Source organism: Poeciliopsis prolifica, unplaced genomic scaffold (genome assembly GCF_027474105.1).
Source record: "Poeciliopsis prolifica strain line A6 unplaced genomic scaffold, Auburn_PproV2 SCAFFOLD049, whole genome shotgun sequence".
NCBI lineage: Eukaryota > Metazoa > Chordata > Actinopteri > Cyprinodontiformes > Poeciliidae > Poeciliopsis > Poeciliopsis prolifica.
This window is the reverse complement of record NW_026562424.1, coordinates 432,501-447,546: the sequence shown is the minus strand read 5'-3', so window position 1 is coordinate 447,546 and position 15,046 is coordinate 432,501. Positions and strand designations below refer to the sequence as shown.

Genomic DNA, 15,046 nt, shown 5'->3' with positions numbered 1-15,046 from the left:
CTGCGACTCTCCAATAGTCAAACATTCGTTACGACCAGCAGATGGCGCTGAAAGGCAGGAACTGCAGAGGCTGGTCTTCAGACGCAGCTTCTCAGCAGGATGTGGCCATATATGGTTAAACTGGTTAAACTGGGCGAACTGGCTTTAGATTTCCTGTTTCCCATCCGATCTGGAGATCTGCTGGATTCTCAGAGATCCAGCAGATCTCCAGCCTGGAAGCAAACAAACTGCTTGGAGGAAACAGACAGAGTGAGTGAAAGCCAAAGCAGTGATGGAGATACTTTCTGTTACCCAGAATGCATTGTGGCGCCTTGTCAGATGTGACAGGATGGTGAACTGGTCACACTGGTTTTCCTCCCAGAAGGTGACTGGTGTTCTGGTAAACCAGACTGCAGGAAACTTTTTTCACAAATCATTTCCTCGTCTTCGTGGTTCAGGAACCAGCAGATCTCTCTGGGTACTCCAGTTCTTACTGGGTCAACTGGTCTGTATGGGCCTGAACTGGATGAACCCGCCCAGAAACAGCTGGAGAGAGACTGTGACCCTGTGACCCCGTGACCCTGCAAGGATCAGCCGGCACAGACGATGCCTGGGTGATTTAAGTGAGCTTCTAATTTCCCTTTTGGATCCATAAAGTCTTTTTATTATTTTATTTCTTGACCTTTGACCCGGTTCCGGTCAGAAGCTGAGAACAGGATGAAGCTCTGACTTCGTTGCGTTTGTGAACGCAGCACGAAAAGCTCTGCAGCCTTTCAGCGAACATCAGCTCCACGTTTAATATTTCATAGCTCTGCATTCAGATTTCAAAGCAGCCGGTTTTATTCTGACTGCGTGGAAAAGGTGCAGCAGCCATTATGTCCTGTAACACTTTAAAAATCTTCTTCCTGAAACAAAACAATAGTGATTCATTTCAAAACAATAATTGCATTTATGTGATTCTGGGATTAAACTGAAAGCAAAGTTTCTGAAGCTCAGCAGTAAAGATTAGCAAACAATCTTTTCCTTTGGTCTGAAATGCTGTTTCTCTGAAGGAAGTGATTCTGCGGCTCAGTGAATCCTGGACGTCTGCCAGACAAACCGCTGCTTCCTGCAAACGCTCCGCCGGTTCGCAAACCAAACATCGTACCGAGTTAATTATGGAGGGAAGAAGCTCAATTATTATGTGAACGGAGTTTTTCCAGGAATCCAAAACATCCATCGCTGATTCCCATCATAACTCACCTCAGGCTTCCTCATATTTCTCCATTAATGAGAGACCTAAAGGAAACAAAGCCGTTTTGTGATTAATGGTAAACTCGCTAACCTTTGACCTCTCTCCTCCAGTGCAGTCCAGGAAAATAAAATATGTTCCAAGTGGTTTATTAGAGGAAGTTAAATATAGTTCACAGCTGCTTTGTTATGAGGAATGATTTATTAATTTACTGAGGATCGATGAGCTCAGCAGCTGGAACAACGTCTTCAGTCAGAGGCTTCTTCAGATTCGCTGTGATACAGACTGCTGCAGGAGATCCTTCCTGCCAGCAGCCGTCACTGTCCGACCTGACCCGGTCCGACCCGACCTGACCTGACCAGGTCCGACCCGACCCAGTCCGACCTGACCCGGTCTGCTGCAGCAGCAGCTCTGAGGGCCGACCGGTTTCCTGCGTCCAGGATCCCAACTGTGATGACTGAAGTCTGTTTTTCAAAGTCTACAGAAAGCTTCAGTAAAAATGTGTTTCTGATGCGTTGCCAGGTTGGACACAGAGCCACGTTGTTCCCACATCTGGGGAGTTTTACTCATCTTCAGGAGAAACCAGGCGGATGCCCAGAAACATACCATACCAACTTTATTTATAAAGCACTTTAAAACAACCACAGCTGATACAAAGTGCTGCACATAAAATAGATAAAAATAAATAAAAAGCCAAGTAAAATAGATGAGTTTTAAGACGAGCTTTAAAACACTGGGAACGTCCAGAAGCAGAGGTATGAATCAGGTTCCTGTTCCCTCGTCTTACTGTAACAGGTGTGAAGCAAGAAGCTGCTGCTAAGCTAACAATGACTGAACTGGTTTACAGCAACACTGATCTCACTTTGTGCCTCCCGGCGACAAACCAGGGAGCTTCTGATTTCCATCAACCTGCAGCTCACTGAACCGAACACTGAACCGAACACTGAACCGAACACTGAACTGAACACTGAACTGAACACTGAACTGAACTGAACTCTGAACTGAACACTGAACTGAACACTGAACTGAACACTGAACACTGAACTGAACACTGAACTGAACACTGAACTGAACTGAACTCTGAACTGAACTGAACACTGAACTGAACTGAACTCTGAACTGAACTGAACACTGAACTGAACTGAACTCTGAACTGAACACTGAACTGAACACTGAACTGAACTGAACTCTGAACTGAACTGAACACTGAACTGAACTCTGAACTGAACTGAACTCTGAACTGAACACTGAACTGAACTCTGAACTGAACTGAACTCTGAACTGAACTCTGAACTGAACTGAACACTGAACTGAACACTGAACACTGAACTGAACACTGAACTGAACACTGAACTGAACTGAACTCTGAACTGAACTGAACACTGAACTGAACTGAACTCTGAACTGAACTGAACACTGAACTGAACTGAACTCTGAACTGAACACTGAACTGAACACTGAACTGAACTGAACTCTGAACTGAACTGAACACTGAACTGAACTCTGAACTGAACTGAACTCTGAACTGAACTCTGAACTGAACTGAACACTGAACTGAACACTGAACACTGAACTGAACACTGAACTGAACACTGAACTGAACACTGAACTGAACACTGAACTGAACTGAACTCTGAACTGAACACTGAACTGAACACTGAACTGAACTGAACTCTGAACTGAACTGAACACTGAACTGAACTGAACTCTGAACTGAACTGAACACTGAACTGAACTGAACTCTGAACTGAACACTGAACTGAACTGAACTCTGAACTGAACTGAACACTGAACTGAACTGAACTCTGAACTGAACTGAACTCTGAACTGAACTGAACACTGAACTGAACTGAACACTGAACTGAACTGAACCGAACACTGAACTGAACACTGAACTGAACTGAACACTGAACTGAACTGAACACTGAACTGAACTGAACCGAACACTGAACTGAACACTGAACTGAACTGAACTCTGAACTGAACTGAACACTGAACTGAACTCTGAACTGAACTGAACTCTGAACTGAACTCTGAACTGAACTGAACACTGAACTGAACACTGAACTGAACACTGAACTGAACTGAACTCTGAACTGAACACTGAACTGAACACTGAACTGAACTGAACTCTGAACTGAACTGAACACTGAACTGAACTGAACTCTGAACTGAACTGAACACTGAACTGAACTCTGAACTGAACACTGAACTGAACACTGAACTGAACTGAACTCTGAACTGAACTGAACACTGAACTGAACTGAACTCTGAACTACTCTGAACTGAACTGAACTGAACACTGAACTGAACTCTGAACTGAACTGAACTCTGAACTGAACTCTGAACTGAACTCTGAACTGAACTGAACTCTGAACTACTCTGAACTGAACTGAACTGAACTGAACACTGAACTGAACTTTGAACTGAACTGAACTCTGAACTGAACACTGAACTGAACACTGAACTGAACTCTGAACTGAACTGAACTCTGAACTGAACTGAACACTGAACTGAACTCTGAACTGAACTGAACTCTGAACTGAACTGAACTCTGAACTGAACTCTGAACTGAACTGAACTGAACACTGAACTGAACTGAACTCTGAACTGAACTCTGAACTGAACTGAACACTGAACTGAACTGAACTCTAAACTGAACTCTGAACTGAACTGAACCGAACACTGAACTGAACACTGAACTGAACACTGAACTGAACACTGAACTGAACTGAACTGAACACTGAACTGAACTGAACTGAACTCTGAACTGAACTCTGAACTGAACTGAACTGAACACTGAACTGAACTCTGAACTGAACTGAACTCTGAACTGAACTCTGAACTGAACTGAACTCTGAACTGAACTCTGAACTGAACTGAACACTGAACTGAACTCTGAACTGAACTGAACACTGAACTGAACTGAACTCTGAACTGAACACTGAACTGAACTTTGAACTGAACTCTGAACAGAACTGAACTCTTAACTGAACACTGAACTGAACTGAACTCTAAACTGAACTGAACACTGAACTCTGAACTGAACTGAACTCTGAACTGAACACTGAACTGAACTCTGAACTGAACACTGAACTCTGAACTGAACTGAACTGAACTGAACTCTGAACTGAACTGAACACTGAACTCTGAACTGAACTCTGAACTGAACTCTGAACTGAACACTGAACTGAACACTGAACTGAACTGAACACTGAACTGAACTGAACTGAACTATGAACTGAACACTGAACTGAACACTGAACTGAACTGAACTCTGAACTGAACACTGAACTGAAGTGAACACTGAACTGAACTGAACTGAACTCTGAACTGAACTGAACTCTGAACTGAACACTGAACCGAACTCTGAACTGAACTGAACTGAACATTGAACTGAACTGAACTGAACTCTGAACTTAACTCTGAACTGAACTGAACTCTGAACTGAACTGAACACTGAACTGAACTGAACTGAACTCTGAACTGAACTGAACTGAACTGAACTCTGAACTGAACACTGAACCGAACTCTGAACTGAACTGAACATTGAACTGAACTGAACTGAACTCTGAACTGAACTGAACTGAACTGAACTCTGAACTGAACACTGAACTGAACTCTGAACTGAACTCTGAACTGAACACTGAACTGAACTTTGAACTGAACTGAACTTTGAACTGCACTGAACTGAACACTGAACCGAACACTGAACTGAACTGAACACTGAATTGAACTCTGGACTGAACACTGAACTGAACGCTGAACTGAACTCTGAACTGAACTGAACACTGAACTGAACTCTGAACTGAACTGAATTCTGAACTGAACTGTGAACTGAACTCTGAACTGAACTGAACTGAACTCTGAACTGAACTGAACTCTGAACTGAACTCTGAACTGAACACTGAACTGAACTCTGAACTGAACACTGAACTGAACTGAACACTGAACTGAACTGAACTGAACTCTGAACTGCACTGAACTGAACTGAACACTGAACCGAACACTGAACTGAACTGAACACTGAACTGAACTCTGAACTGAACACTGAACTGAACTCTGAACTGAACTCTGAACTGAACACTGAACTGAACTCTGAGCTGAACTATGAACTGAACTGAACTGAACACTGAACTGAACACTGAACTGAACTCTGAAATGAACTGAACCATGAACTGAACTGAACTCTGAACTGAACACTGAACTGAACTGAACACTGAACTGAACTGAACTCTGAACTGAACTGAACTCTGAACTGAACTGAACCGAACACTGAACTGAACACTGAACTGAACACTGAACTGAACACTGAACTGAACTGAACTCTGAACTGAACTGAGCACTGAACTCTGAACTGAACTGAACTCTGAACTGAAAACTGAACTGAACTTTGAACTGAACTCTGAACTGAACTGAACACTGAACTGAACTTTGAACTGAACTCTGAACAGAACTGAACTCTTAACTGAACACTGAACTGAACTGAACTCTAAACTGAACTCTGAACTGAACTCTGAACTGAACACTGAACTGAACTCAGAACTGAACACTGAACTTAACATTGAACTGAACTGAACTTTGAACTGAACTCTGAACTGAACTGAACACTGAACTCTGAACTGAACTGAACTGAACTCTGAACTGAACTCTGAACTGAACTCTGAACTGAACTCAGAACTGAACACTGAACTGAACTGAACTCTGAACTGAACTCTGAACTGAACACTGAACTGAACTCTGAACTGAACTCTGAACTGAACTGAACACTGAACTGAACTGAACTGAACTCTGAACTGCACTGAACTGAACTGAACACTGAACCGAACACTGAACTGAACTGAACACTGAACTGAACACTGAACCGAACACTGAACTGAACTGAACACTGAACTGAACTCTGAACTGAACACTGAACTGAACTCTGAACTGAACTCTGAACTGAACTCTGAACTGAACACTGAACTGAACTCTGAGCTGAACTATGAACTGAACTGAACTGAACACTGAACTGAACACTGAACTGAACTCTGAAATGAACTGAACCATGAACTGAACTGAACTCTGAACTGAACACTGAACTGAACTGAACACTGAACTGAACTGAACTCTGAACTGAACTGAACTCTGAACTGAACTGAACTCTAAACTGAACTCTGAACTGAACTGAACCGAACACTGAACTGAACACTGAACTGAACACTGAACTGAACTGAACTGAACTGAACTCTGAACTGAACTGAGCACTGAACTCTGAACTGAACTGAACTCTGAACTGAAAACTGAAACTGAACTTTGAACTGAACTCTGAACTGAACTGAACACTGAACTGAACTTTGAACTGAACTCTGAACCAGAACTGAACTCTTAACTGAACACTGAACTGAACTGAACTCTAAACTGAACTGAACTCTGAAACTGAACACTGAACTGAACTCAGAACTGAACACTGAACTTAACACTGACTGAACTGAACTTTGAACTGAACTCTGAACTGAACTGAACTGAACACTGAACTCTGAACTGAACTGAACTGAACTCTGAACTGAACTCTGAACTGAACTCAGAACTGAACACTGAACTGAACACTGAACTGAACTGAACTTTGAACTGAACTCTGAACTGAACTGAACACTGAACTCTGAACTGAACTGAACTGAACTCTGAACTGAACACTGAACTGAACTGAACACTTAACTGAACTCTGAACTAAACACTGAACTGAACTCTGAACTGAACTATGAACTGAACTGAACTGAACTGAACACTGAACTGAACTTTGAACTGAACTCTGAGCTGAACTGAACTGAACTCTGAACTGAACACTGAACTGAACACTGAACTGAACTTTGAACTGAACTCTGAACTGAACTGAACTGAACACTGAACTCTGAACTGAACTGAACTCTGAACTGAACACTGAACTGAACTGAACTGATCTCTGAACTGAACTGAACACTGAACTCTGAACTGAACTGAACTCTGAACTGAACACTGAACTGAACACTGAACTGAACTGAACTCTGAACTGAACTCTGAACTGAACTCTGAACTGAACTCTGAACTGAACTATGAACTGAACTGATCACTGAACTGAACACTGAACTGAACTTTGAACTGAACTCTGAACAGAACTGAACTGAACTCTTAACTGAACACTGAACTGAACTGAACTCTAAACTGAACTGAACACTGAACTCTGAACTGAACTGAACTGAACTCTGAACTGAACTCTGAACTGAACTCTGAACTGAACACTGAACTGAACTCTGAACTGAACTGAACACTGAACTCTGAACTGAACTGAACTCTGAACTGAACTGAACACTGAACTCTGAACTGAACTGAACTCTGAACTGAACTCTGAACTGAACTAAACACTGAACTCTGAACTGAACTGAACTCTGAACTGAACACTGAACTGAACACTGAACTGAACTGAACTGAACTGAACTATGAACTGAACACTGAACTGAACACTGAACTGAACTGAACACTGAACTGAACTGAACTGAACTGAACTCTGAACTGAACTCTGAACTGAACACTGAACCGAACTCTGAACTGAACTGAACATTGAACTGAAATGAACTGAACTCTGAACTGAACACTGAACTGAACTGAACTGAACACTGAACCGAACTCTGAACTGAACTGATGTTGGGGGTATGTATAATTGTGACCTGATGATTTCCATCATCAAATGAATCCAGTTGAATTATTACTGAGTTTCTGTAAACTTGTGTTTGGATATTAAACCTTTATTGTTTCACTGAAGCAAACAAAACGATGATGATCTGATTCCATTAGCAGGTTACAGAGGAAGAGGAAGAGGAAGAGGAAGTGAGTCGCAGGTTTCATCGGGTTTTCTGCTTCACTGAAGCTACAAACTGAGCAGCTGTGCTGCTGTGATACTAGAGCCGTTTCTATGGTTACACAGGAAAAATGATCCGAAAACACAGCCGGTCAATTCAATATTTAGTTTGGAAACGCTAGTAAAAAAATAACTAAATGTTTATTTGTGACGTCACTGCTGGAGCAACATGCAGGAAATATGACGGTAGCCGATTATTCCTGTAGATTTTTTACAGTGTAACTGGACAAACAGCGCCCCCTAGAGTCCGTATTTACTTCTTAACACGATAACAAAGACTGGCGCTTCAGTCCCATGCAGCGGTTCTACAGCCGGCTGTGGACCGGGTCGGCCTGCGCCTGCAGCCGGGTTCTGGAGGCCAGCGCCGCCTTGCGGGTCATGGTGCTGCAGCGCAGCAGGATCTCCTGGGGGTCGGGTCTGCGGGGCACGCCGGGGGCCGGGCCCGACTCGCTGCCTTTGGACCCGGCCGACCCGGAGCTCCCGGTGCTGGACCTGGAGGAGCGGCTCGGGTCGGGGTGGCGCGGCTCGTCCCTCAGGCTGGAGGAGGACGAGGCGCTGCTGGAGGAGAAGCTGGAGAAGATGGAGTTGTTGCTGTGGGACGCGGCTGATGAAGACGATGATGACGCCGCCGCGGCGGCATCCTGCAGACGGCTCTCTGACAGCACGTCCAGGGACTGAGCTCTGGGGAGCCGCTCCGGGACCGCGGACCCCCGCCTGGAGCCCGGCTCCTGGTTCTGGACCGGTTGGGAGGAGCGCGAGCCCCGGGAGCCGCTGGAGGTCAGGTAGAGGGAGGAGCTGTGCAGGTGGCGGCCGGGCAGGTGGCGCCGCGGGTTAATGTAGGGCTGCAGGTACATGGAGGGCAGGTAGCCCACCTTGCTGCCGCACCTGGAGGGGGCGGAGCCAGAGTTAGGTTTGACAAACAGAGCAGCTGGACTGATCGATCAATCAGGACGATCGATCATCAAACAGTCCTCTAATTCAATAATTAATCATTTAAATGCACTAAACTGTAAAATCAGAAACATTTCAATGAAAAGCTCCAGTTTGTTCATCTGTGGACATGGAGCATGTTCTGTTCATGTTCTGTTCATGTTCTGTTCATGTTCTGTTCATGTTCTGTTCATGTTCTGGTTCGTACCTGACCAGCCACCAGCCGTCGTCAGACTTGCGCAGCACCTCGACCACGCAGCCGATGGCCACGCCCACCTCGTCGCTCTTGGAGGTGGAGTAGTTCCTCACGGCGCAGTACAGGGACCCTGAAGGCAACACGCAGACCACCCGTCAACATCTGCAGGAGGTTGTGGACAGAGTCCGGTCCGGGTGATCCGGTCCGGGTGATGAATTGTGACTCACCTCCCAGGAACCTTCCCTCCTCTTCCTCCTCTTCCTCGTCTTCCTCCTCACAGAGCTCCAGGTAAGGCGCCGGAAACCAGGCTAACCGCTTGTCCTCGCTCTCCACCAGCCACCATCCTGCAGCCAACAGACAGTTAGCAGTCAGCCGTTAGCGGTTAGCCGTTAGCATGCTGCTGCCATGGCCTGAACTCAGCCTTTGTACACAGTAAAATATTAACAGCAATAATTTGGTTTAGGTTTATTTTCCAAACTAAATATTTTATTTGAAAATCAGACATTTAGTTTGGAACTGTTCATGTTTTACAGTGTAACTTTAATCTTCATGAGTGGAGCGTTGCAGCTGCAGCCTGACCTGCCGGGTCTTTGATTAGGACGTCCAGCTGGTCGCCGGCAGCCGCCTTAAAGGTCCGGTTCTTGGTGTCTGTGGTCTCGTACGGCGCCACGCAGCGGTACGTCTGCGTGACGAAGGGGTGCGTGACGCCGCCCACCTGCTGGGGCCGCGCGCCGCCCGCCGCGTCCTGCGCCTCGTCAGACATCAGGATCATGACGCTGCAGCAGACCACGAGTTAGACACGGATCAGAGCGGCCCGCCCGAACCCGACCGGAACCAGAACTCACGTGTTCTTGGTGAAGTCCGTCTGCAGGTCGTGATCTCTGGGCGTGAAGAACCGGGTGACCTCTGAACTCAAGGTCACGGTCTGGTCGCAGCACAGCAGCTCCTCGCAGTAACTCTGCAGGAAGCTCATCTGCCTCACTGACTTCCTGGATCCGGTCTGCTGCAGGCTGCGCCGGGCCTTCCCTGGACCCGAACCAGAACCAAACCAGAACCAGTTAACAACCCGAAAACATCCAATTAAATCAACTAAAGTTTCTCTAAACATAAAACATTTCAATCAGCTGAGGCTCATTATGTCACAAACATCACAGCAAATATGAAAGATTTTTTCCTGCATCAAGAATCTTTTCATTATAAATAATAAATCATCAGAAATAAAAAGTTTAAAGCTTCCTGCTGTGGAATGAATGAGTTACTGAAATAAACAAACTTCATTAATGTTTGAATTTATCCTTCAGATTTTTATTTGTTTTGATTAAAAACCAGATTTAAACCAGATCCAGGTTCTAATCTGTAAAAACGGTGAACTGCTCCTTTTCCAATCTGAACGTCATCAATCAGATTTTCTCACCGGAGAACTTTGGGATTTTCCTCTGGTTCTTCCTGAAGGGATTAAAGTTTGGAAATCTTCTCTTCAGCTGCTTCTGTTGGAGACATTCAGTTTTTCAATGATTTTTAATCATTTAATTGCAGTGCTGATTGACTTGTTATTACAAACTAAATAAAACTCAAATGATTTCAGATTCTTCCTGACTCACATGAAATGACCGGAAGTCCTGGAAGGACCTGTAGACGATCACTTCCGACTCATCGGACCAGAGAACGGACAGCATGAAGGTCTGAGGAGGAAACATGATGATTTTTCTGACATGAAATTAATGAAGAAAATCTTGGTGAAGTTTTACCTTCAGTCTCGGTTTCTCTCTGCGGACGCCTGCCACCGCCCGGACGCTGATGACGTAGCGCTGGTCTCCAGTCATTCTGTTCTGGTTCTGGTTCTGGTTCTGGATCTGGTTCTGGTTCTGGATCTGGTTCTGGTTCTGGTTCTGGATCTGGTTCTGGTTCTGTATCTGGTTCTGGTTCTGGATCTGGTTCTGGTTCTGGATCTGGTTCTGGTTCTGGTTCTGGATCTGGATCTGGTTCTGGATCTGGTTCTGGTTCTGGTTCTGGATCTGGTTCTGGATCTGGTTCTGGTTCTGGTTCTGGATCTGGTTCTGGTTCTGGTTCTGGATCTGGTTCTGGTTCTGGTTCTGGATCTGGTTCTGGTCCTGGTTCTGGTTCTGGTTCTGGTTCTGGATCTGGTTCTGGTTCTGAGGTCAGTGGCTGCCGCTGAGGATGAGGAGGATGAAGGTGAGGATGTGAAGCTCCAGCAGCTGCTGCATCTCTACTTATGTAGAGATAAAGGGGCGGAGCCAGGATGGGGGGGCGGGGGCGGGGCGTCAGCAGCACCGCGGGATGACGTCACACACGTGAGGCACCGACCTGCAGCAGAGACAATAAAGCATCTTGGACCGGGAAACATCGTTCAATGAAAACCAACATGGTGAAAATGTGAAACATGAAATATGTCATACAAAAGAAAACATGTTTAAAATGAGGTCAAAGTAAAATCTGACAAAGATTTTCAAAATAAAATGATATTTTAAAAATGACATCAAACAAAAATAAACCTGTTTAGTTTTTCAATATATGATGAAAACAAAAATTAATCACATTCATCACTGCTGTCGCCAAGCGCCAATAAAACCTCTCACCTGTGTGTGTGTGTGTGTGTGTGTGTGTGTGTGTGTGTGTGTGTGTGTGTGTGTGTGTGTGTGTGTGTGTGTGTGTGTTAGCAGGTGTTTCTTCAAAGGCTGTTATCGCTGCTCTCATGTGAAGCCTCTGCTGTGAAGGAATGCCAGCATTTATCACACACACACACACACACACAGGCAGCACGTGCTGCGGCGCTGAATGTCGGGTTTGTGCAGCTTTGAACCTGAAATACGTGAGGTTTGGACGTCATGGATTATCTTTCACCTGGATTTTATTTCATGAATTAATCAAATAAATTGAGTTTTGGGGGTAAATTGGGTAAAACTTTCTACTGATTATTTTATTGATCACAGCCGGGTCTGTAATAAATAACCGGCTGTTTTAAGTATAAATATAATAAGATTGGGTTTTTCTTCTCATAGTTGAAACTATTTTCCTTCTGAATTGTTGTGGACTGAAGAAGCTCTGAGCTCAGATTATCTGATGGATTATTAACCCATCGCTGTCTGCTGAAGCAGTTTTCACTGTTAATCTGATCTGTAATCTGTTCTCTCTGCAGCCTCCAGACTTCATCATCTTCATCATCTTCATCATCTTCATCATCTTCATCATCTTCATCAGAAAACTTTCACTTTGTCTTGAAAAACAGATTTTTGATCTGAAACCTGGTTCAATAAAGTTATTATCATAATTATTAGGGAGAATAGAAGGACAAACTCAAACTCTGGATGTGTGCAGGATGAACCCCTGGAGAAATGAGAGTTCGGACCCGACCCACAGGGAGCCAGCAGAACCAGTTTGGCTCCTGGTTCCCCTCCCACTGCAGAACAAGCAGATTCAGCATTCAGCAATGCGAGGCGTTCTATTGTTCTGCTTGTCAAACAGGATCTGACTTTCTGGAAGCATAAAATACCTGAAGGTCGTCAGACTGGATCAGATCAGAACCAGAAACACAAACATCCGTCAGTATTTCTCATGTTGGGTCTGTAATAAACACATTTAAATATTTATCTTTGTTGTTGATTTTTCTGTAACTTCATGTTGAGAGATAAAAGTTTGGACTGGATGATAAAATCAAACTTCAGAAGGAAGTTTTCACATTTTATTGCCTGCTTATTGGCACAGAAGTTCAATAAAAGCTGATTCTCAGGAAAGCATGGCCTAGTCAAAGTCCAGTTGATGGGGAGGATACTGATTCCTGCTAAATCTGTCAGGCTGGGAAACTGCAGATCAAACTTCCTCCTAGTCAGAGGGTCAAAGGTCATCCATGCTAGGTCTTTCCAGGCAGCCTCTTTCAGCACAACGACTGACGGAGCAGGAAGTGATGTCACTGTCAGAAACTCCAGGAGAAGAAACTGAGAAACATCTTTAAGTTCAGTTTCAATCAATCAATCAATCAATCAATCAATCAATCACATTTTATCTGTGTAGTGCCTTTCACTTCAAAGAGCTTCACATCATAAAAACACAAAATACAATTGATAGAAGCAGAGATCATCACAGATTATTGATCAGTGATTGATGATTAGGTTTCAAAATGGATCTCAGGGTTTCGGCTGTTTTGCAGTTTTCTGTAAGTTTGTTCCAGATTTGTGGTGCATAGAAGCTGAATGTTGCTTCCCTGTTTGGTTCTGGTTCTGATGCAGAGCAGAACCAGAACCAGAACCTGGGAGGTCTGGAAGGTTGACACAACAACAGCAGATCTTTTTGTTTTAGTTTTAGTCATAAACTTTTGATCTCCATGAACGACTCTAACTTTCCATAATCTGAGAATTTTGGAATAAATTTGACCTAAAAAACTGAAACATGTTGAAATAAAAGACATTTTTGCTGTAATAATTTAATCTGGGTCTGTTCTGAGATTATTGGCAGCTGATACCTGGCACTCAGGATGACCTTTGACCTGCTCTGGTTCTGGACTGAGTTGTTCAGAAAGTGTTGATAATGACAGTAAATTTATGCTGTATTAAAACAGGCTGCTTTGGATAACTGATTTAATCTTTCATCAGCTTTTATCATAAATCTAAAATGTTCTGGAACATTTTTGATCTAATCTTTGTTTATTTTCTTCAGCTGATTAAAGGGAATCAGTTAAAAAGTCGCAGCAGATGTTTCCATTCTTGAGAAAGAGAGTAAGCACAGCCAAGATGGCCGCCTGCTGCTGCAGCAGAAAATCAAAGTGTTTGAACCCAGGAAGGTCTCAGCGCTTCGCTCCTTCCATCTTCCCACTGCATGAGCTGCGCTGAGGTGAATAGAAGAGACTAATTCACAGGCTGAGTGAAAATCCTTCCTAAAGGTGAAAACTTATCACAGATTTCAAAAGAAAATAAAAATGGGAGGCTGCGGATAACACAGGAAATAGCGCCCCCTTCACTTCCGGAGGGCAATGGTCCCGTTTCCATATAAGGTCATAGACTGACGGTGGTCCGTCCCCCTTCCTGTTAGCTGCAGCTTGGACTTGTTCCAATGTTCTCCCATACAGAAGCAGAGAGCGGACAAACTTAAACAAAGCTTGAAAAACAGAAAACTCAAAGACAGCAGGAAGAAGGCAGCGTCGGTTTAAAGCTTGGCTATTTCCTGGATATGAACAGCGTGAAGGCTAATAACTTATCTGGGCCTTCTCTCAGTAATCAGTTTGGTAAAAACGTTGACTCATCATCAATGCTTTTCCATTAAATATTCCTTCAGAAAACGTGTGAATCGATTCGATTTCCTTTCACAGAATGGTGAGGATCGCTGCCTTATCAAACACTTCTTCTTCTTGAGTTTATTTGCAGTTTGCAAACAACTAATGGTGTGCAATAAATTGCACATATTAATAACTAAATCAAACTAAATCAGCTGTTCAGACGTTTCCCCAACACTTCGTTGTTCTAAATGTAATATTTTGACGTTGTTTGCGATCAGTGCCATTAGCTGGATGGTTACTCATGCTCTTATTTTGAAGTTTGTTTAAACAGAGCTTCCGTTTCCTCTCCTGGTTTTTTCTCCTTTTCAATGAACCTTATTGAGCAAATCTCCAGTAAACATCAAAGGAAGATGAAAGGAGTTACATGAACAAACAACCAGGAGTTAATTAAAGAAATAAATGCAAATATTGACATTTCTGAATCCTTCTGAGCCTTTGTTGGGAATCAACATGGTGGTAGTTAGCGCTTTAGCATTAGCTTCTGATAAAACACCATGTTCATAGAGTGCTTTAGAATTAGCAGAGCTAATTTTTAAGATTAGGGCTTTA

The 15,046-nt window shown here is 43.8% G+C and overlaps 1 protein-coding gene and 1 long non-coding RNA gene across 4 annotated transcripts; one reads left to right on the top strand and one right to left on the bottom strand.

Moving 5' to 3' along the window:
• Nucleotides 1-7,961: 7,961 nt before the first annotated feature.
• Nucleotides 7,962-11,060, bottom strand: LOC129377722 (NADPH oxidase organizer 1-like). Its single transcript, XM_055057850.1, has 8 exons — nt 10,959-11,060; nt 10,812-10,892; nt 10,625-10,697; nt 10,056-10,236; nt 9,790-9,986; nt 9,438-9,554; nt 9,223-9,340; nt 7,962-8,969 (listed from the first exon to the last, which is right to left on the bottom strand). Exons 1-8 carry the CDS (start codon nt 11,031-11,033, stop codon nt 8,390-8,392), a joined length of 1,422 nt encoding a protein of 473 aa, XP_054913825.1. The 5' UTR covers nt 11,034-11,060; the 3' UTR covers nt 7,962-8,389.
• On the top strand, nt 9,235-12,785 carry LOC129377746 (uncharacterized). 3 transcript variants are annotated; one of them, XR_008607965.1, is made up of 3 exons: nt 9,235-9,498; nt 10,796-10,890; nt 12,368-12,785. It is a non-coding gene; the product is annotated as an uncharacterized LOC129377746 (long non-coding RNA). The 3 variants fall into 3 exon arrangements; XR_008607966.1 differs by lacking the exon at nt 12,368-12,785 and adding an exon at nt 11,017-11,097; XR_008607964.1 differs by lacking the exon at nt 12,368-12,785 and adding an exon at nt 10,965-11,050.
• Nucleotides 12,786-15,046: the final 2,261 nt, after the last annotated feature.